A 24,617-nucleotide genomic window follows, 5' to 3' on the forward strand; every position below is an offset into this window, starting at 1 on the left:
TTCTTGTCTATTAGAAATATTGTGTATTGTTATCAAGCTGCTGGTGTACTGTGTTCATATATATATATATATATCACCTGTTATGTTCTGTTACTTATTGAACCCTGCTTGGTCGCTTACTACCTCTGGACCTCTACAGTATATATTTGGAATTGATATGAGGTATTTTTGCCTTGTCTCAGCCCTGTGAATCTATCTCCAGTACAGTACCAGTAGCACTACACATTTATATAGACCATTCATCTTTAAAAATAAGCCACATTTAGGTTATTTATCTAAAAATACACCAATATTTTAATTTCTGAAAATCATAAGCTGAGATTCCCCCCCCCCCCCCCATTTTCCAACATATAATTTTTGTTTTTATTATTTGAGCCTGGAAATTCAGAATCTATAAATAGTGATGTCGTGAATAGTTCGCCGGCGAATAGTTCCCGGAGAACATAGCATGTTCGCGTTCGCCTCGGCGGGCAAACATATACGATGTTCGATCCGCCCCCTATTCGTCATCATTGAGTAAACTTTGACCCTGTACCTCACAGTCAGAATACACATTACAGCCAATCAGCAGCAGACCCTCCCTCCCAGACCCTCCCACCTCCTGGACAGCATCCATTTTAGATTCATTTGTAAGCTGCATTCTTAGTGAGAGGAGGGACAGTGTAGCTGCTGCTGAGAAGGACTCATCTGATCTCTGCTGTAAGGACAGCACCCCAAAAAGCCCTTTTTAGGGATAGAACATTAGTCTGCTTTTTTTTTTTTTTTTCCCTGTGTAATCTAATTTCAGTTGCCTGCCTGCCAGCGTGTGTGTCAGGCTCACAGCGTATACTGTGCCCACTTACCCAGTGCCACCACTCATATCTGGTGTAACAGTAGTGTACATTTAAAAAAACAACACTTTTTTGACTGTGAAATAATAGCAGACAGCTGCCAGTACCCAAGATGGCCGCCAATAAGGCAGATGGGGAGGGTTAGAGAGCTGTTTTTTGGGGGATCAGGGAGGTTGGGGGCTAAGGGGGGATGCTACACCACAGCATATGTAAATATGCTAAAAAAACAAAAAAAAAACCCTTTTATTTTAGTACTGGCAGACTTTCAGCCAGAACTTAAGATGGCGGGGACAATTGTGGGGTGGGGGAGGGAAGGGAGCTGTTTGGGAGGGATCAGGGGGTCTGATGTGTCAGGTGGGAGGCTGATCTCTACACTAAAGCTAAAATTAACCCTGCAAGCTCCCTACAAACTACCTAATTAACCCCTTCACTGCTAGCCATAATACACGTGTGATGCGCAGCAGCATTTAGCGGCCTTCTAATTACCAGAAAGCAACGCCAAAGTCATATATGTCCGCGTTTTCTGAACAAAGGGGAACCCAGAGAAGCATTTACAACCATTTGTGCCATAATTGCACAAGCTGTTTGTAAATAATTTCAGTGAGAAACCTAAAATTGCGAAAAAATTTGTTTTTTTTAAATTTGATTGCAATGGCGGTGAAATGGTGGCATGAAATATACCAAAATGGCCCTAGATCAATACTTTGGGTTGTCTACTACACTACACTTAAGCTAAAATTAACTCTAAAAGCTGCCTACATGCTCCCTAATTAACCCCTTCACTGCTGGGCATAAAACACGTGTGGTGTGCAGTGGCATTTAGCAGCCTTCTAATTACCAAAAAGCAATGCCAAAGCCATATAAGTCTGCTATTTTTGAACAAAGGGGATCCCAGAGAAGCATTTACAACCATTTATGCCATAATTGCATAAGTTGTTTGTAAATAATTTCTGTGAGAAACCTAAAGTTTATGAAAAAGTGAACAATTTATTTTTATTTGATCGCATTTGGCGGTGAAATGGTGGCATGAAATATACCAAAATGGGCCTAGATCAATACTTTGGGTTGTCTACTACACTACACTTAAGCTAAAATTAATTCTACAAGCTGCCTACATGCTCCCTAATTAACCCCTTCACTGCTGGGCATAAAACACGTGTGGTGCGCAGTGGCATTTAGCAGCCTTCTAATTACCAAAAAGCAACCCCAAAGCCATATAAGTCTGCTATAATGGCATGTCTGGCACACAGTGTTGGGGCAAGGGTCCATCTGACCACTGATACCTGGTCTGCAAAGCATGGTCAGGGCAGGTATATCACCTACACTGCGCACTGTGAAGCGGGCGTAACCCTTACACTACCTGATCGATACAACATCATACCTGATGTTTTAAAGCACATTATTCCAAACAATTTAGGAATGTTAGGTGATTTATGCCCTTTATGGATTAAAACCAGACTCTGCATCAACTATGTAATTTTCCATGGGAGTTTTGCCATGGATCCCCCTCCGGCATGCCACAGTCCAGGTGTTAGTGCCCTTGAAACAACTTTTCCATCACTATTGTGGCCAGAAAGAGTCCCTGTGGGTTTTAAAATTCGCCTGCCTATTGAAGTCTATGGGGGTTCGCCCGGTTCGCCTGTTCACAAAATTTTGTGGAAGTTCGCGTTCGCCGTTCGCGAACCCAATTTTTTAGGTTTGCGACATCACTATCTATAAAAAGGAATACTCTGTTTCATTTGTTTAACACAGTATGCACACTTGTACATATATACATTTGGGGACTGTCTATTAGAGGTTCTCAATATAATTTAAAGCAACATTCTAGTATATATGTGCTGTAACATTACTTACACTTATCCATGGCGCATAAACACAAATAAAAAAAAGGCTACATTTTGCTTAGCACCAAAATAGTTTGTGCAGGATTTTTTTTTTTTATATATTGTGATACTGAAAGATCTCTGAAATACTGACTTAGTGTATTTATTAGCTCGCAACCTACATTTGAACTGTTATCAGACGGTACTGGTGAAGAATTTGGCAAAATTGTTTAAAACAAAGTTTTGGCAGCTTCTGTCTGTTCTAAACAGATATTGATTGTTTGATGAACATTCTAATATTCTTCATTTTAAAGAAATGTTACATTTTGTTTTATTGAATATAACATTTGATTTTAGAAAAACATTAAACACACAAATGTTTAATGTGTACCTAATTATCTATTTTATCTGCTATAATTTATTACATTGTTAACAAATGGCTAATTCATCTTTATTTTGGCATTTGAAATAGCTGATTTTGCCTCTTGTATCCCCGCCTATACTGGAAATTTCAATAACTTAAGTACTGGTTACAGAAAATTAAAAAAGGTTTAGATTAAATCATGCTCCCAGTGGGGTGGTGACAGAAATACTAAAATGTTAATTTTTCTTTGTTCTTTCTATGGGTCTTATATTCAATATTTATGGAGATAAGTCACGTAAAATCTTTAGGAATTTACTTAAATCTTGTTATGTAATGCAGGAATTTCTGTTTCACATAACTAATTCTACATAGCAGCATAAACATGTCTCAAGTTAAAATTTGTGTTTCTAATTTTTTTTTTAAGGGCCTCACCATACCGACGATTCTTCATTGAAATGGCCTGCCCGAGCATTGAAGTTTTGAATATCATGCCCTATGTATTTGTGTTTGAGTAAAACTGAGAAATAGGATAAGGCAGACTTTGTGTAAATAATTAGACAGATAAGCTAATTAGTTCTACTCTCTCTACAAGCTCAGCCCATTTTCATTGGGTTGTGGTTTAAATGAGCAGAAATAGCTACTTCATAGACAAAAATATACCCACATGTTCAATTTCCTATACATTTAGAACCCTGCAGCTGGTAGAATGAGTAATTGGAAAAACATTAAAGGGACATAATACTCATATGCTAAATCACTTGAAACTGATGCAGTATAACTGTAAAAAGCTGACAGGAAAATATCACCTGAGCATCTCTATGTAAAAAAAGGAAGATATTTTACCTCACAATTTTCTCAGCTCAGCAGAGTAAATTATGTTTAAAAAATTATACTCAGCTGCAGGTAAAAAATAAATAAAAATGAAGAAATGAACAGCAGCCAATCAGCATCAACAGTGCTGAGGTCATGAACTCTTTTACTGTGATCTCATGAGATTTCACTTAACTCTCATGAGATTTCATTGTAAACTTCCTTACACTGAATAGGGAAATAAGATGAGTGTGCACGTAAGCTCAATCCTTCGGCTGTCCCGGGACAGACATACTGATATGCTGCTTAGAAGTCCTTTACAATGGGATGTGGCTACTGAGAAACTTTTGAGGTAAAATATCTTTCTTTTTTATATATAGATGTTCAGGTGATATTTTTTTGTCAACTTTTACAGCTATGCTGCATCACTTTCAAGTGTTTAAACATTTGGGTATTATGGCCCTTTAAGGGGAAAACAATTTTACAGTACACTGTCTCTTTAAGAATGCAGCAAATATGACTAAAGCAATCAACATAAAGTTTACCTTCTATTTGTTTTGCTTTCAGGAGTTGCTATAATAATTTATACACATTTGCTTAAATGTTGTATTCATCACACAAATCTAATTTACACAACTTATTTATTGATTAGATACGTGATGGAGATACAGAGGCCAGTTCACTGATTGGAAAGTATTGTGACAGTACAATTCCTGCATCTATTACTTCAAGTTCAAATTCACTTTGGATAAAATATAAGTCTGATTCATCAGTAACATCAAGTTTCAGGGCTTTTTATCAAGTTGGTAAGTTTTATGTGTAAAAAAAACAACAACAAGCAATTCTAAGTAATATTATATACCTATATAGATATGCTGGGTCAATTAAAAACCAAAAGAAATGTAACACTTTGGGGCAGATTTATTACGCAGCAATTGCTGCTTTCTACCCTCAAAGTTTCTGGAGAGCCAGAAACTGAAGCTAAGAAGCAGCGGTCGTAAGACCACACCTCCAGACTGGACAGTATTAGACATCCTGATAGCTCGGCACTTGAGGGGTGCATTGCGTACCAGCTATACGGCTTGTTTACTAATTACTGGACGATTTTGTAATTATATTATGTATAGCGCTACGAGGTATTGTGCCATTTGACATACTGGGTTCAATTTACATATTATGCTGTATGTTATTTCTGGGTGATTGCCTTGTCTGTCTGGGGGTTGGGCGCTCCATGTTGAAGTACCATTGATTGGCCATATCATGCCTTACCCAGTATTGGGGGCCGTTGTTGCTAGTTTTGGTTGCTATGGCAACCACCCACAGGCCGTAATCAGATTAAAGCACATATGGCTTATCAGGGACTGATATCACAGTTTCCCAAAAGGTTTTTCACTGCTCCTTTAACCTATTGTGAGCATTGCTATGTACACATTTTTGCTATGTGGTTCTTTTATTAAGATAGGGCACTTGGTGTTCACACTTTCAGTTAATATGTTTATATGATTAGGTAGTCACATACACTCAGAGGGCAGTAGGAGTCTACACCTGTTGATTGCTGATTGTGGGAGTGGCATCACAGGTGATGACCTGAAACTGTATCACTTATGTTAGTTTAAAAGGCACGGTGGTAAGTAGGTTGTGAATTGTTATTTTATATTGTCTGACGAAGGGGGTAACACCCCGAAACGTTACATTAAAGGTAACTTTGGAAAGCCTGACGAGTGCATCCCCATTCTTTACTACTATCAATACTATGGAAGCACCCTGGGTGGATGAAATGTTAACCGTGAGTGCTGGCCTGCCTATATATATATATATATATATATATATAAACCTATGCACCGTTACAGCAATCCATTGCAGATTTTTATAACCAATTTGACTTTGCCAGCATCTTTACTGGTGATCTCTGATAGCTGTTTAAGTAAAACCTTCCAGTGATTTAAACTCTGTGTCCTCAGGTTTGCCCATGAGTTGGATAGTGTTCTGCATCATCTGATTCTCAAATTAAGTGATCCCACGTTTTCAGAAATTAGTATAGCTTGAAGCTAAATCTGCAGACAGAGCTCATATATTATTTTTACAAGATCAGTGATATTTTCCTTGCATTAGTTATTTTTCTCTTAAGAAACTAAATGCAGGTCCAGTGCTTGCATAAGTCAAACCAGGTGGTCACCTTAGGGAGTTTCTGTAAGGGCTCAGTTACAGCTGTAGCATGACATAGAAAAAGTGTGCCTTTTATTGTTAATCCCTTACTCTGCATGGCTGACCAAAACAGTTCGAGAGGATGAAAGGTAGTGAATTTCTGCCACATATACTTTGCTTACTTAAATCTTCATACAACTGAATCAAATCTATATTTGTTATAAGGTAATATCTGTAACTACCCAGGGTACCTTCAGTCAAATTGTCTCCAAATGGATGAGGTTATTCAGAATATTTTTATTATCATACATTCTGTGTGCTGCATTTTACACTGCCACTAATGCTAAGGACCTGCGATCCTACACAACATACAGACTAGACTTGTGCATGATCGAAAAATTTGTTTCGGTTCGGATCGATTCAGATTTTTTCGAATTTCGGTTCGGATCGCTTCGAATTCATAAAAATTCAAATTAATTCGTTTCGGATTCGTTTCGGATTCATTCGGATTCGAATAAATTCAGTTGGATTCGGTTCGGTTCAGAAATTCGGAATTTCGGTATGTGTCAGGTGGGATATGCTGTGTATTAGACTAGTATTATGTACTGTATATTAGGTGTAACCCATAGCAGAGTGATATAACCTAATATACTGTACAATACTAGTTTAATCCATTGCCATCCGAATCTACCGAATAAATCCGAACTATTTTAATTCGGAAATTCGAATCGATCCGAATCTCCGAATTTACCGAATTCGGCTGAATTTCCGAATCGATCCGAAACGAATCGCACATATCTGCAACACACACAGTAACATTAAACCACATGAATGGTCATTTTTTTGTTTGTTTTTTGTGTGTAATATTGACACTCTATAATTCCTATAATTATATTCACTATAATTAATTCTTATCTTTCATCCCACCTCTATAATATTTTATAAAAAAAACAGTAAGTATGCAATTTTTCTAAGCTGTGGTAAATGTATCTTAGCCTGGTTGTCCCTGAATAAATATTCCTTTTAAAGAGTACAGGCTTATAAAAGATTTAAAAAAAAAGCATGCACACACACAAATATATTTATACACACAGATATATACACACGCACTAATACATAAACACACACACAAATATGTTTATACACACAGATATATACACACGCACTAATACATAAACACACACACAAATATATTTATACACACAGATATATACACACGCACTAATACATAAACACACACACAAATATATTTATACATATTTATATTCACACACACACACACTAATATAACAGTAATTTGTATTTGGAGTAAAGTAGATATATTTACTAATAAGATTAACATCACTCTTAAAGGGACATTAAAAAGTAAACTTTCATGATTTAGATAAAACATGTAATTTTAAACTACTTTCACACTTACTTTTATTATCAAATCTGCTTTGTTTTTTTTATCCTTTGTTGAACATCCATTAAAGGGATACTAAACCAACATTTTTTCTTTAATGGTTCAGATAGAGCATGCAATTTTAAACAACTTACTAATTTACTCCTACTATGAATTTTTCTTCATTCTCTTGCTATCTTTATTTAGAAAGCAGGAATTTTAAGCTTATGAACCAGCCCATTTTAGGTTCTGCACCCTGGATAGCGCTTGCTTATTGGTAGCTACATTTAGCAAACCAATAAGCAAGCATAACCCAGGTTCTCAACCAAAAATGGGTCGGCTCTTAAGCTTTACATTCCTTTTTTTAAAATAAAGATAGCAAGAGAACGAAGAAAAAATGATAATAGAAGTAAATTAGAAAGTTGTTTAGAATTGCCTGCTCTATCTGAATCATTAATGGAAAAATCTGGGTTTAGTGTCCCTTTAAAACAAACAAACAAACAAATATATATATATATATATATATATATATATACAACAACATTTTAAATTAGGGGGAGATAAAAGGTGAGTTTAAAATCCTCCACTATGCACAAAATAGAGAAAATAACTCATTGTGTAGTTCATTAACAAATCTAGACAGGCCAGAAGGCTTGTTTTTCCCACAGAAAACCTCTGGAATACACTGTTTCCAATGCAGCAAAGGATTCTGGGTAAGATATGCAAATTAGGTTCACAATGACACACCTTTTTACTTCAAGTCTGCTTTTCAGCAGATTCCCTTAACGCCAAAGTATCACTGTTCACACAGCTTATAAACTTAGCTAGGGTTAGTGCAGTGATTCATAACAATACCAGGACAGACTGTTTCGTCGTTGTTGCTACTCATCAGCTGGGAGAAAGTTTGAATCACTTCAGGGTGAAGTTGTTTCCAGGCAAAATACAACAACATTTTAAATTAGGGGGAGGTAAAAGGTGAGTTTAAAATCCTCCACTACGCACAAGATAGAGAAAATAACTCATTGTGTAGTTCATTAACAAATCTAGAAAGGCCAGAAGGCTTGTTTTTCCCACAGAAAACCTCTGGAATACACTGTTTCCAATGCAGCAAAGGATTCTGGGTAAGATATGCAAATCTGTCCTGGGATAGTTATGAATCACTGCACTAACCCTAGCTAAGTTTATAAGCTGTGTGAACAGCGATACTTTGGCGTTAAGGGAATCTGCTGAAAAGCAGACATGATGTAAAAAGGTGTGTCATTGTGAACCTAATTTGCGTATCTTACCCAGAATCCTTTGCTGCATTGGAAACAGTGTATTCCAGAGGTTTTCTGTGGAAAAAACAAGTCTTCTGGCCTGTCTAGATTTGTTAATGAACTACACAATTAGTTATTTTCGCTATGAGATCAATGACTTATCCGGGTTCCTCCAATTGTTGGGTGCCCCACGTGCTGGACGCCAGATGGAGCATGCAACGATTGGAGAAAGCTGGATTCATCATCGATCTCCTAAATACAGTATGAGATGTGGTAAATATTTTAAAAATGAAGTGGCTTTCAAAATTGTTCATGAATTTAAGTGCCCCTGTTTTAAAGATTACTTTTTTATACTGGCCAGTTATGTATTAAAGTTTTTCAATCACTTTAAAAGGAGGCCTAGTTCAAAAATGCCTTTACATGAGCCTCAAAAGGCAGCAGAACAAATATACACATAAAAGTCCCATTGTCTAAAATGTTTTCATGTTTTGTTTTGGTCCTATAGCCTGCGGAGGAGCACTTTCAGGATCAGGTCAAATTCGAACACCTCACTACCCTAATGCTTATCATCGTGAAAGGACTTGTGAATGGGTTATTACTCAACCAATAGGAACATTAGTTGTATTTAATTTTAACTCATTTAACGTCTTAACTGGTCCAACATGTGGTAACAATTATGTTGAGGTAAGGCATTTCTGTTGAAAATATTGAAATTGTTACTTATGTTTCTGCAGGAATAGGGGAGTAGTTCAGCAGATTGAGTTGCAATAATTGGAGGTTAAAGTTTCCAGTTTTTAATTAAAAGTATGACTCAGCCTTTCCTCAGTATTTTCTTTGACAGGGAAGTCTATTTTAACATATACAATTTTTTTTTTTTTAAGGAAAATGCCTTAAAGGGACAGTCTACACCAGAATTTTTATTGTTTTAAAAGATAGATAATAACTTTACTACCCACTCCCCAGTTTTGCATAACTAACACAGTTATAATAATATACTTTTAACCTCTGTGATTATCTTGTATCTAAGCCTCTGCAAACTGCCCCTTTATTTCAGTTCTTTTGACAGACTTGCAGTTTAGCCAATCAGTGCTTGCTCCCAGATAACTTCACGTGAACGAGCACAGTGTTATCTATATGAAATATGTGAACTAACACCCTCTAGTGGTGAAAAACTGTTAAAATGCATTCTGAAAAGAGGTGGCGTTCAAGGTCTAAGAAATTAGCATATGAACCTCCAAGGTTAAGCTTTCAACTAAGAATACCAAGAGAACAAAGCAAAATTGGTGATAAAAGTAAATTGGAAAATTGTTTAAAATTACATGCTCTATCTGAATCATGAAAGTTTATTTTGGTCTAGACCGTCCCTTTAAAAATATAAACACAATTTGAAGAGATGCAATTCTAAATAAGATACTAGGAATATTTCAACCCAATGATTTTTAGAGAATATTTAAAAAAAAATATAAAACTGTGTTAAAATATTTATTAAATAAAATGCACTATAGCATTTATTCTCAGCATCTGTGTAGGACTGGCAATATTCCTTGTTGGTGATTCTACATTAGTCATTGACAGGTACATTTTTGATTAATCTGGGAAGCAAGAGTTAGGATACCTATTACCTAAAGAAGACACCTTTTGGGGAAATAAATATATATTTGAAGGAATTTAAAAGCAGCAACTTAAATAGACATGAAAATAAAAATGAGTTTCTTAATTCAGAGTATACAAATCGTGAAACTTTTGGTAGAGAGAGGCTCTAGCTCGACAGACTACATATATAGCACTCTTAGGGGTTGATATAGGGTATAATTTTAAATGGTATAAAAGACTTTATTCCTTAAGGCAAATCAGAGTTGCTGATAGTGAGTGAGTGTGCGTGTTCAACGTTAAAACATAACTTTTATTGTGTCTAAATTAATATAAAATACTGGAAATTAATTTAAAAATACACTTAGATGCTAAAGGATCAGTGGTTAACCTGATCTCATTAAATAGATTCTAGCCAGATAGGTCATTTGTTGTACTGGTAGACTTCTTAAGTAAAATTGTATCAAGTTAATTTAAACTGATGCAGACTCATAACAAGAAGTCATATAGAGTAATTGTGTGTATATATGTGTAACAGACACAGCAGAGTAAGATACTCTGTAATCATAACTAGTAATAATATTGATAAAATATCACTTTGTTATACACAACTGTTACTGTATGTTACAAATTGACCGTTTGTCAATACAGCTCTGATTCTTTTAGATCAACTCAATACTGTCTACTGATGGGTAGTATACTCTGTATGTTAACATGGGGTGATAAAAGTACCATGTATCCTGTTAAGGAGATTAATACTGCTGTAGTGAGTGATTTTTAACCTAATGTGTTCATCTTTGAATGTCAGATTAGTGATCCACATAAAGAAAAGCCCCTACTATCTTCAAAGGATTATTATGGGCTCTTATGTTTAGCGTGACACTTATACTTCAAGATTCACATACATTGGTTAAAAGCTCTTGACATACAGTTGTAACCCGTGGGTTGGGTGTGCTGAGGCAGTTTCTGGATTTATTGTGGGTTTATGTATTTAGGTATAACTCATATATACTACACATTAATACTACCCACTCTAATAAATCTACGTTCAGCACAAATAATTGTAAGTTAATATGTTTGGCATACTGCTTATGTTACATCAGTGCCCACTCTCTTGGAATGCTTGTTGTGATATCAAATGTCTTACTATATACTTTTGTACCCTGTTAGGTAGCTCTGCCCGCTGAGATAAATCAAAATTCAGCACGTTTATTGTAAGCTTATATATTGGCACACCACTTATATGCCATATACATGAGCATGTCAACTCGACTCATGCAATATTAAACATATTTGTTGTTGGTTCGTGTGTTTAGTGCAAAGTTTGTATGCTAGAGCAGTGCCCCTAAGCATAAGTAAAAACTCAGCGCATGTACAGGTTCAAAGCTATAGATGTTCAGATAGAGCTGGTCAAGTAATGTAGTATATTGTGTTTACAGATATTAATGATACCACAGACTTGTTGTAGACTTGTTATTATAACGTAACCGTTATTCTCAAATGAGTGAGAGATGTATTCTTTAATTTGATATAGAGTAAAAGTGCTGCTACCTCGATCACATATGCTGTCAAATTTCAGCACATATCTCTGTGGTAGTGTACTGCTGTTCAATTGGAGCTCATAGCGTACAGTTTGTATACCGTGTGCACATATCTCTGTGGTAGTGTACTGCTGTTCAATTGGAGCTCATCATGTACAGTTTGTATACCGTGTGCACATATCTCTGTGGTAGTGTACTGCTGTTCAATTGGAGCTCATCATGTACAGTTTGTATACCGTGTGCACATATCTCTGTGGTAGTGTACTGCTGTTCAATTGGAGCTCATCATGTACAGTTTGTATACCGTGTGCACATATCTCTGTGGTAGTGTACTGCTGTTCAATTGGAGCTCATCATGTACAGTTTGTATACCGTGTGCACATATCTCTGTGGTAGTGTACTGCTGTTCAATTGGAGCTCATAGCGTACAGTTTGTATACCGTGTGCACATATCTCTGTGGTAGTGTACTGCTGTTCAATTGGAGCTCATGACGTACAGTGTGTATACCGTGTGCACATATCTCTGTGGTAGTGTACTGCTGTTCAATTGGAGCTCATGGCGTACAGTTTGTATACCGTGTGCACATATCTCTGTGGTAGTGTACTGCTGTTCAATTGGAGCTCATAGCGTACAGTGTGTATACCGTGTGCACATATCTCTGTGGTAGTGTACTGCTGTTCAATTGGACCTCATAGCGTACAGTTTGTATACCGTGTGCACATATCTCTGTGGTAGTGTACTGCTGTTCAATTGGAGCTCATGACGTACAGTGTGTATACCGTGTGCACATATCTCTGTGGTAGTGTACTGCTGTTCAATTGGAGCTCATCATGTACAGTTTGTATACCGTGTGCACATATCTCTGTGGTAGTGTACTGCTGTTCAATTGGAGCTCATCATGTACAGTTTGTATACCGTGTGCACATATCTCTGTGGTAGTGTACTGCTGTTCAATTGGAGCTCATCATGTACAGTTTGTATACCGTGTGCACATATCTCTGTGGTAGTGTACTGCTGTTCAATTGGAGCTCATAGCGTACAGTTTGTATACCGTGTGCACATATCTCTGTGGTAGTGTACTGCTGTTCAATTGGAGCTCATGACGTACAGTTTGTATACCGTGTGCACATATCTCTGTGGTAGTGTACTGCTGTTCAATTGGAGCTCATAGCGTACAGTTTGTATACCGTGTGCACATATCTCTGTGGTAGTGTACTGCTGTTCAATTGGAGCTCATGGCGTACAGTTTGTATACCGTGTGCACATATCTCTGTGGTAGTGTACTGCTGTTCAATTGGAGCTCATCATGTACAGTTTGTATACCGTGTGCACATATCTCTGTGGTAGTGTACTGCTGTTCAATTGGAGCTCATAGCGTACAGTGTGTATACCGTGTGCACATATCTCTGTGGTAGTGTACTGCTGTTCAATTGGAGCTCATCATGTACAGTTTGTATACCGTGTGCACATATCTCTGTGGTAGTGTACTGCTGTTCAATTGGAGCTCATAGCGTACAGTTTGTATACCGTGTGCACATATCTCTGTGGTAGTGTACTGCTGTTCAATTGGAGCTCATAGCGTACAGTGTGTATACCGTGTGCACATATCTCTGTGGTAGTGTACTGCTGTTCAATTGGAGCTCATCATGTACAGTTTGTATACCGTGTGCACATATCTCTGTGGTAGTGTACTGCTGTTCAATTGGAGCTCATGGCGTACAGTTTGTATACCGTGTGCACATATCTCTGTGGTAGTGTACTGCTGTTCAATTGGAGCTCATGGCGTACAGTTTGTATACCGTGTTTTGGAGCAGTGTTAATTAACACAAGTAAAAAATCAGCATACCTACATATTACAAGCTATAACTACTCAGGTACAGCCCATTGGTTTTGATATGGAGTATTACAATTTAAAATATTAATAATACCACACGTTAGTTGTAAGCTTATAGCTGTAGCATAGCGGTTATTGCCACATAAGTGAGAAAGCTGTTCGCTGATTATATAGAAAGTTTTGAGTGCAGCTGACTCGAACACAGATGCTGTCTAATTTCAGCACACACATGCAATGCCGGCTCTCGCAGTTCAAATGGAGCTACTGCTGACCACACCGCTCAGTTTGTACCCGGTGCAGTAGGTGCACTCCTACCCGGTAATAGTTAAATCATATGCCAGTATTGTGTATTTAATTACCAGTTTGTAGGATAAAGTTTACAATGTACGGTCTGTGTCGAGTAACTCCTACAACTCAGCCCCACTCCCAGGTATACTGATTTCGTATCACTTGCCCATCAGGTCTATTTAATGAATATCGAGCGTGTAAGATCAAATATTGTTAGATTTTGACAGAGATAATAACCACCTTAAGCTAGTAGTAAATAATAGATTCGAACAGGTTTAGTAATATAGCATTCTAAGGCTCATCTAAAAATACAGGAGCTCCAGGACTCCTCACCAATTCCCTAACGTCCCTAACATGTTTCGCCCTAACGGCTTTCTCAAAGGGGACCCTCAATACTGGCATATGATTTAACTATTACCGGGTAGGAGTGCACCTACTGCACCGGCTATAAACCGAGCGGTGTGGTCAGCAGTAGCTCCATTTGAACTGCGAGAGCCGGCATTGCATGTGTGTGCTGAAATTAGACAGCATCTGTGTTCGAGTCAGCTGCACTCAAAACTTTCTATATAATCAGCGAACAGCTTTCTCACTTATGTGGCAATAACCGCTATGCTACAGCTATAAGCTTACAACTAACGTGTGGTATTATTAATATTTTAAATTGTAATACTCCATATCAAAACCAATGGGCTGTACCTGAGTAGTTATAGCTTGTAATATGTAGGTATGCTGATTTTTTACTTGTGTTAATTAACACTGCTCCAAAACACGGTATACAAACTGTACGCCATGAGCTCCAATTGAACAGCAGTACACTACCACAGAGATATGTGCACACGGTATACAAACTGTACGCCATGAGCTCCAATTGAACAGCAGTACATTACCACAGAGATATGTGCACACGGTATACAAACTGTACGCCATGAGCTCCAATTGAACAGCAGTACACTACCACAGAGATATGTGCACACGGTATACAAACTGTACGCCATAAGCTCCAATTAAACAGCAGTACACTACCACAGAGATATGTGCACACGGTATACAAACTGTACGCTATGAGCTCCAATTGAACAGCAGTACACTACCACAGAGATATGTGCACACGGTATACAAACTGTACGCTATGAGCTCCAATTGAACGGCAGTACACTACCACAGAGATATGTGCACACGGTATACAAACTGTACATGATGAGCTCCAATTGAACAGCAGTACACTACCACAGAGATATGTGCACACGGTATACAAACTGTACACCATGAGCTCCAATTGAACAGCAGTACATTACCACAGAGATATGTGCACACGGTATACAAACTGTACGCTATGAGCTCCAATTGAACAGCAGTACACTACCACAGAGATATGTGCACACGGTATACAAACTGTACGCTATGAGCTCCAATTGAACAGCAGTACACTACCACAGAGATATGTGCACACGGTATACAAACTGTACGCTATGAGCTCCAATTGAACAGCAGTACACTACCACAGAGATATGTGCACACGGTATACAAACTGTACGCTATGAGCTCCAATTGAACAGCAGTACACTACCACAGAGATATGTGCACACGGTATACAAACTGTACGCTATGAGCTCCAATTGAACAGCAGTACACTACCACAGAGATATGTGCTGAAATTTGACAGCATATGTGATCGAGGTAGCAGCACTTTTACTCTATATCAAATTAAAGAATACATCTCTCACTCATTTGAGAATAACGGTTACGTTATAATAACAAGTCTACAACAAGTCTGTGGTATCATTAATATCTGTAAACACAATATACTACATTACTTGACCAGCTCTATCTGAACATCTATAGCTTTGAACCTGTACATGCGCTGAGTTTTTACTTATGCTTAGGGGCACTGCTCTAGCATACAAACTTTGCACTAAACACACGAACCAACAACAAATATGTTTAATATTGCATGAGTCGAGTTGACATGCTCATGTATATGGCATATAAGTGGTGTGCCAATATATAAGCTTACAATAAACGTGCTGAATTTTGATTTATCTCAGCGGGCAGAGCTACCTAACAGGGTACAAAAGTATATAGTAAGACATTTGATATCACAACAAGCATTCCAAGAGAGTGGGCACTGATGTAACATAAGCAGTATGCCAAACATATTAACTTACAATTATTTGTGCTGAACGTAGATTTATTAGAGTGGGTAGTATTAATGTGTAGTATATATGAGTTATACCTAAATACATAAACCCACAATAAATCCAGAAACTGCCTCAGCACACCCAACCCACGGGTTACAACTGTATGTCAAGAGCTTTTAACCAATGTATGTGAATCTTGAAGTATAAGTGTCACGCTAAACATAAGAGCCTATAATAATCCTTTGAAGATAGTAGGGGCTTTTCTTTATGTGGATCACTAATCTGACATTCAAAGATGAACACATTAGGTTAAAAATCACTCACTACAGCAGTATTAATCTCCTTAACAGGATACATGGTACTTTTATCACCCCATGTTAACATACAGAGTATACTACCCATCAGTAGACAGTATTGAGTTGATCTAAAAGAATCAGAGCTGTATTGACAAACGGTCAATTTGTAACATACAGTAACAGTTGTGTATAACAAAGTGATATTTTATCAATATTATTACTAGTTATGATTACAGAGTATCTTACTCTGCTGTGTCTGTTACACATATATACACACAATTACTCTATATGACTTCTTGTTATGAGTCTGCATCAGTTTAAATTAACTTGATACAATTTTACTTAAGAAGTCTACCAGTACAACAAATGACCTATCTGGCTAGAATCTATTTAATGAGATCAGGTTAACCACTGATCCTTTAGCATCTAAGTGTGTTTTTAAATTAATTTCCAGTATTTTATATTAATTTAGACACAATAAAAGTTATGTTTTAACGTTGAACACGCACACTCACTAGACTATCAGCAACTCTGATTTGCCTTAAGGAATAAAGTCTTTTATACCATTTAAAATTATACCCTATATCAACCCCTAAGAGTGCTATATATGTAGTCTGTCAAGTTAGAGCCTCTCTCTACCAAAAGTTTCACATGTTGAAAACATCAGGCTAGTAGTGCCGTTGATACCCCTTTCTTCTAGCTAAATAGAGTATACAAATCCTTTCCACTTTAGTTCTATTATAATATGTATATTTTACTGTTGGTATCTTAGTTGAAACTTAGCTCCTTTCCATGAAAGCATTTCTGAGGCGATCAGAATTTTTTCCACCTAAACTTCATGTTGCGGTCTTTCTATTTTAAAGGTTTTGTGCATACCTTAGATTGGAGTGTTTTATAGACTGTGCGTTTATTTCCTTTATTAATTCATTTGTTCATTAATTTTGTAAAGGTGTTTTGCAATGCTGGTATTCTTGATAGTGGAAGTGGAGAAGTGAACAGTTTTGAGATAGATGTGGCTTGATTGGTCATAATGGAGTTGGATTCCCAACTTGCAGCAGTAATAAGGGGTGGTTGCAAATCTCTTTTAATTCCACAATTTTCAAGTTCCACCTGGTGTTGCAAGTTTTTTCCATGAGATTTTTATTTCACAAATAGGTTTTCTTGAGTCTAATGTCCCCTTTAACGGTGAACTCCCTTGAAAACATTATTTTAATTTACTGACTTTGGCAAGATGGTTCCAAAGTGCCTGGCAATTTCCAATTGTATAGTATAATAATTCTCAGTGAAATAAAGCTTTATTTTGGATAATACCTGTTTTTTGTTCTACAAAATATCATGTTTATTTTGAATCCATTACTTCTTTCTTGTCATTATAACCTTCCTCTTTGGACCTTTCCCACTGATAACTGAGAATGGGAACATTCAATCTTTGTTCTTTGTAAGTTGTAATCTTTAAATTGGCTGTTCTGTTCACTAATAACTTTCATTTACATAGAGTCTATCAAATATACATTGTAACAATTCATTTGCATGTTTAATATTATTTTTAGGTAAGAGATGGTCCTTCGGCTGAGTCTAAACTTATTGGAAAATATTGTGGGCCTGAGATGCCGCCATCTGTTCAATCAACCCAGAGAAATCTCTACGTTAAATTTGTTACTGACTCCTCAGAGGCGAACCGCGGTTTCTTAGCTTCATTTACATCCGTACTTGATGGTGCGTAGATAAATTTGGCTTTTTTAAGTCTATTAAAGAGACATTACATACACAGCATTTCAGTTGTACATATTAAAGAGCAGCAATTAAACCTGTCAAAAAGTTTTTTATTCTTTAATATATAATAAAATATAAAACGTGCAAATGCTGTTTAAATGTACTTTAAAACAAGTAGCATATGCAGGTTTGTGCACAACACATACTGCAATATATATGTTCATTGTCTGGTATGAACAACTCGTTTAAAAGCATGAAACAAAAAGTAAGGTTATTCAGCTGAGGTAAAAAAAAAATAATGCAACACAGAAAATAAATGCCTTTCAGGGTCAAATTCAGTGTTTTTGTCGACAATAATTATAACAAAACCATTCAAACTCCCAATAACCCACTCTCTTCTCTGAAACAAATACGCTGGCCTTGATTCATTAAAATGTGTGTGAGGTTTATAGTGAAAAAATCTCTTAATTTCATAATATTTTGTGGTCCAAGTTCACTGTGTGTGGAACTCATTTACAATGTAGTGAATCTGCACAAACGACTTGCAGTCAAACACAATCACTAATAAAGACTTGCGCTCACATATTACTGGTCTGCCTAGTTATAATCTACTTTACAAAACATGTTTAAACGTATTTATTTCCTGCAGGCTGTGGTGGGACTCATACAGCCCCTGAAGGCACCATTAGAAGCCCAGGCTACCCAGAAGCCTATCCACATGGTATTGACTGTACGTGGGTTATCACAGTACAGCCTGGCAACTTCATACGCTTGTCATTTGATTTCTTCCATTTTCAGCATTTTTACACTTGCTCTTATGATTATCTAGAGATCTTTGACAGTGACAGCACTGCAGCTGCTGAGACTAAAGTGGGAAGGTAAATATTTGTTTGTATCTGCTGTGTATAACATTGTGGTTCTTATACAATCCCTTGGGAATATAGATTTTTGGATTTTACATACTCACAGCATAGCTGCATAATAACCGCTCCTGTATATTAGTATACATGTATTCATGATTAAATGGACATGAAACCCAAATTTGTTCTTTCATGATTTAGATTTTCAAGTTGTCTCTATCTAATTTGCTTCATATTTTTGGTATCCTTTGTTGAAGAACTAGCAATGCACTACTGGGATCTAGCTGAACATATCAGTTGAGCCAATAACATGAGGCATGTATGTGCAGTGACCAATCAGCAACTACTGGGCCTGCCTAGGTATCCTTTTTAATAAATTGCATTTTAATTAATGCAGTTGCTGATTTGTGCAGCTCATTTATGCACTGTTAGTAATATCTACATAAACATGCTGAGATTCTTGTACCAGGCCAGCCACAATCCACAGCCAACACAGCATTTAAACTGTGTAATTTGGAATATTGACATTATTAAACTGATAGGTGAATCTAGGATTTTGAGATATCTTCATTTTGTGAAGAGGGATTTTACTATTTTAACCTTTTTAACAAAGGATACCAGAAGAACAAAATAAATTCAGATAATAGAAGTAAATTTGAAAGTTGTTTAAAATCACATGCTCTATCTGAATCATGACTGGGGGAATTAGAGTGATAATATATATAATAATACCCTTAACATAATGATTAAAATCAAATGGTGTTATTTTAAGTACAAAAACAACAACTTTACAAAGTACATTTCATTATTTATGTTACCCTCTTTTTCTGCCATTTAAAGAGACATTAAATACCATGTAATTATAAGACATTTACTGCAAATATTTTTCAATAGCCAAACTCCACCCACCCATTGCAAGGAACTTTGAACAATTGTAATCTTGTCCTATGAATATGATTTACTAAGATTTGCAGAACTATCACATTAGTGAGTTTGCTTCATGGGTAACAGGAAATGGATCAATAAATTGGACATAGTGCATTTTAATTGGTGCCGTTGCATGGCTAAACATTTATGCACAGTTAGAAATATCTACATACACAACGCTGCCAACACAACATTTAAACTGTGTAATTTGGAATATTGGCATTATATTCTCAAACTGATCTATGCTTTTGAGATATCTTCCTTTCTTAGAGAGGAACTTGAGTATTCTATTCTTTCGAACTGTTAAACAAGTGGATACCACTCATGCATATTTGTATTATATCAACTTTATATTTTTACCTGTTTCCAGATACTGTGGAAGGTCCATTCCTCCATCAATAACCAGTAGTGACAACAAAATGACTTTGCTTATGGTTACTGATTCCTCTGTGTCTACTGAAGGATTTTCAGCTAACTACATATCAGTTAATGCCTCTACAGGTAATAACATTTTTTTTTGCTATATTTCTTATTCATTGGTAGTGTGGTTGCTTGAGACTAGGAATTTATAGGCCCTGTATAAATAATGCAAAATAAACTCCATTTGAAATAAGGTATTTATAATATATATACACCTAGCAGGGTAATGCTATATATGTTACACTCATATAGGTTTTGGAGTCTGTGGTATACTACTGTTTTACTATTTAATTAAAGAAATGTAAAAATTGTTATTTGAAAAATGCAGCAGTAATCACCTGCAATACGTGACATCTCTTTTGAAAGAGTAGAGGCCTCTTTCAATGGAGGCATCACATGATCAGGTAGCAGTCATGTAATCACCATAACAACAGTGGTTATCTGATAGGTCTAGGTATATTGAATAATCCAATGATGTTTCTCTTCTGTTGCCCCCCCAACACAAAGGGTCATGTCTCTTTCAAGTGAGTGGTCCAATGTCTCTTTCAAGTGAGTGTCCTATGTCTCTTTCAAGTGAGTGGTCCTATATCTCTTTCAAGTGAGTAGTCATATGTCTCTTTCAAGTGAGTGGTCCTATGTCTCTTTCAAGTGAGTGGTCCTATGTCTCTTTCAAGTGAGTGGTCCTATGTCTCTTTCAAGTGAGTGGTCCAATGTCTCTTTCAAGTGAGTGGCCCTATGTCTCTTTCAAGTGAGTGGTCCTATGTCTCTTTCAAGTGAGTGGTCCTATGTCTCTTTCAAGTGAGTGGTCCTATGTCTCTTTCAAGTGAGTGGTCCAATGTCTCTTTCAAGTGAGTGGTCCTATGTCTCTTTCAAGTGAGTGGTCCTATGTCTCTTTCAAGTGAGTGGTCCAATGTCTCTTTCAAGTGAGTGGCCCTATGTCTCTTTCAAGTGAGTGGTCCTATGTCTCTTTCAAATGAGTGGTCCTATGTCTCTTTCAAGTGAGTGGTCCTATATCTCTTTCAAGTGAGTGGTCCTATGTCTCTTTCAAGTGAGTGGTCCTATGTCTCTTTCAAGTGAGTGGTCCTATGTCTCTTTCAAGTGAGTGGTCCTATATCTCTTTCAAGTGAGTAGTCCTATGTCTCTTTCAAGTGAGTGGTCCTATATCTCTTTCAAGTGAGTAGTCCTATGTCTCTTTCAAGTGAGTGGCCCTATATCTCTTTCAAGTGAGTAGTCCTATGTCTCTTTCAAGTGAGTGGTCCTATTTCTCTTTCACGTGAGTGGTCCAATGTCTCTTTCAAGTGAGTGTCCTATGTCTAACTGCATGGTGATACCTCACAATACTGGCCCTATTTTGAGGGTTCTGTTCATTACAATGGCATATAAGCTATCATTAGCCTCATCGTGTTGTGTTGTGTTGCCAGTTTCACAGATCTTGTTTCTCTGAACTAATTAAAAAAATGCAGAAAAAGCGAAGAATGGGAAAACTGAGCAAATGTAAAATAGAGGACATTTTGCAAAATTTCATATAATATTAATTATTGTAAATGGATTATATCTTAAGTGTTCATGATATTTTTTTAAAGGGACCTTAAAGGGACATGAAACCCCCAAAAAATCCTTCATGATTCAGATAGAGAATACAATTTTAAACAACTTTCTAATTTACTTCTATTATCTAATTTGTTTCATTCTCTTGGTATAACATGTTGATGGAGCAGCTATGCACTACTGGTTTCTAACTGAACACATGGGTGAGGCAATCACAATCAATATACAGTATATATGCAGCCACCAATCAACAGCTAGGACCTAGGTTCTCTACTGCTCCTGAGCTTGTCTAGATAAACCTTTCAGCAAAGGATAACAAGAGAAGGAAGCAAATTAAATAATAGAAGTAAATTGTAAAGTTGTTTAAAATTGTATTCTCTATCTGAATTATGAAAGAACATTTTTCGGTTTCATGTCCCTTTAAACTCTAAATTTTCCTTTCAATTATTCAAATGGAGCAGGTTTTTCAACCAGCTTTCCAATTTACTTCGATTCTGCTTAATTTTCTTTGTTGAAAATAATCTAAACAAAGCAAATAAAGAACTGTGCTTCCCAACAGATCTATGGCTCAAATATGTACTTAAACAATGCTTAATGTGGTATGATAAAGGTTGCAACTGACTCTGATCACCTAAGCTGATCAGTGTATAGCTATGGTAAAACAGATAAATGCAAAGTCACAAGTAGCAGTGCTATTTCACCTATGTCAGCACAAAAATTACTACTTGCAGTAGTACCCCCAATGTCCAGTGTACTTGAATCAAAGTTCGTCTTGTAGACGGATGACTCCAGATAGTGGCTGCCGCTCTGTGTAATAAGGGGAATGACTGTGTTATGCCCCTGGATAAATCACTATGAGAAGACACAAAAGGGAACAAGAGCTCAAACCACTCTAAGAGTAAAAGTTTATTTAGCACTCAAAAGCACAAAGATAAAATCAGACTTACAAGATGTCAATAAATGTGCAATAAAACATATCACCGTGTGATCTTCTAGGACTGCAAGCTAGTAGCCTCTGTCGGATTCCGCTTCGTAAGTTTAGTTACGCTGGCTTGGTACAAGTGGTGATCCAGCCGGTGAGCGATTTGATTCAGTGATATGTTTTATTGCACATTGTTTTATTGACATCTTGTAAGTCTGATTTTATCTATGTGCTTTTGAGTGCTAAATAAACGTTTACTCTTAGAGTGATTTGCGCTCTTGTTCCCTTTTGTTTGTTGAAAATAATACCTAGGTAGGTTCGGGAGCAGCAGTGCACTACTGGGAACTAGCTGCTGATTGGTAGCTGCCAAAATATGCCTGTTGTCATTAGCCACCCATGTGTTCATTGCTGCTCCTTCAACAAAGGATACTAATCGAATAAAACAAATTTAATAATAGACGTAAATTGGAAAGTTGCTTAAAATGTTATGTTCTGTCTGAATATTGAAAGAAAATGTTGGGGTTGTATATGCTAAATGAGTTTATACAGGGTGGGAGCATGCAAACACTGGCAAAATCGGTTATAACTCTGTGAAATCATTTTTTTTGTCATTTTAAAACTGATTTATTTTTTTTGTTAACATTTTTATTTGCACTCATTTTCTGTGTAAACTGCAAGATAGTCCAAATTGACAGAAATGCTTCATTCATTAATCGTCAGTTAGTAATTGTAATTGAATAACATAAGTACAGAATCCTAAATGTTGGTATTTTGGGAAGGTAACATTGTGCTTTATATGGAACCATAAAATGTGTGTTTGAAATATTCAGGCAAAAGTTACTCCCATGCAATTGCTTACCGTGTATCTTATAGAAAATGACAGACCCTGGTCTGCTGAAAAATGCATTGAAAAATTAAATATAAATGTTTTGAGTGCAAACGACTAAAAACTGATTTACCCTAGGGGTGTGAAATGGTTCAGCAGCAAATGGGTTAAACTTATAGCTATCAATTGAGGGTCTTATTTACCACACAGAGTTCCTGCTTCTGTGCAATTTGCAAGGACAAGGGACTGTAGACTCATCATTACACACATGTAAACTTATCATTACACACATGTAAACTTATCATTACACACATGTAAACTCATCATTACACACATGTAAACTCATCATTACACACATGTAAACTCATCATTACACACATGTAAACTCATCATTACACACATGTAAACTTATCATTACACACATGTAAACTCATCATTACACACATGTAAACTCATCATTACACACATGTAAACTTATCATTACACACATGTAAACTTATCATTACACACATGTAAACTCATCATTACACACATGTAAACTTATCATTACACACATGTAAACTTATCATTACACACATGTAAACTCATCATTACACACATGTAAACTCATCATTACACACATGTAAACTCATCATTACACACATGTAAACTTATCATTACACACATGTAAACTTATCATTACACACATGTAAACTCATCATTACACACATGTAAACTCATCATTACACACATGTAAACTTATCATTACACACATGTAAACTCATCATTACACACATGTAAACTCATCATTACACACATGTAAACTCATCATTACACACATGTAAACTTATCATTACACACATGTAAACTTATCATTATACACATGTAAACTCATCATTACACGCATGTAAACTTATCATTACACACATGTAAACTTATCATTACACACATGTAAACTCATCATTACACACATGTAAACTCATCATTCACACATGTAAACTCATCATTACACACATGTAAACTCATCATTACACACATGTAAACTTATCATTACACACATGTAAACTTATCATTACACACATGTAAACTTATCATTACACACATGTAAACTCATCATTACAC

At 36.5% G+C, this 24,617-nt stretch overlaps 1 protein-coding gene across 1 annotated transcript in view; it reads left to right on the forward strand.

The window, feature by feature from the left end:
• The window catches only part of CUBN (cubilin), a 749,121-nt gene that overhangs the window by 122,518 nt on the left and 601,986 nt on the right, over positions 1-24,617 (forward strand). The window contains exons 18-22 of the mRNA XM_053713984.1: positions 4,480-4,633; positions 9,118-9,296; positions 17,851-18,016; positions 18,663-18,891; positions 20,171-20,301. Coding sequence (XP_053569959.1) covers positions 4,480-4,633; positions 9,118-9,296; positions 17,851-18,016; positions 18,663-18,891; positions 20,171-20,301 — 859 coding nt within the window. The remainder of the gene's footprint in view (positions 1-4,479; positions 4,634-9,117; positions 9,297-17,850; positions 18,017-18,662; positions 18,892-20,170; positions 20,302-24,617) is intronic.

This window comes from Bombina bombina, chromosome 5 (assembly GCF_027579735.1).
Source record: "Bombina bombina isolate aBomBom1 chromosome 5, aBomBom1.pri, whole genome shotgun sequence".
In the NCBI taxonomy this organism is placed as follows: Eukaryota; Metazoa; Chordata; class Amphibia; order Anura; family Bombinatoridae; genus Bombina; species Bombina bombina.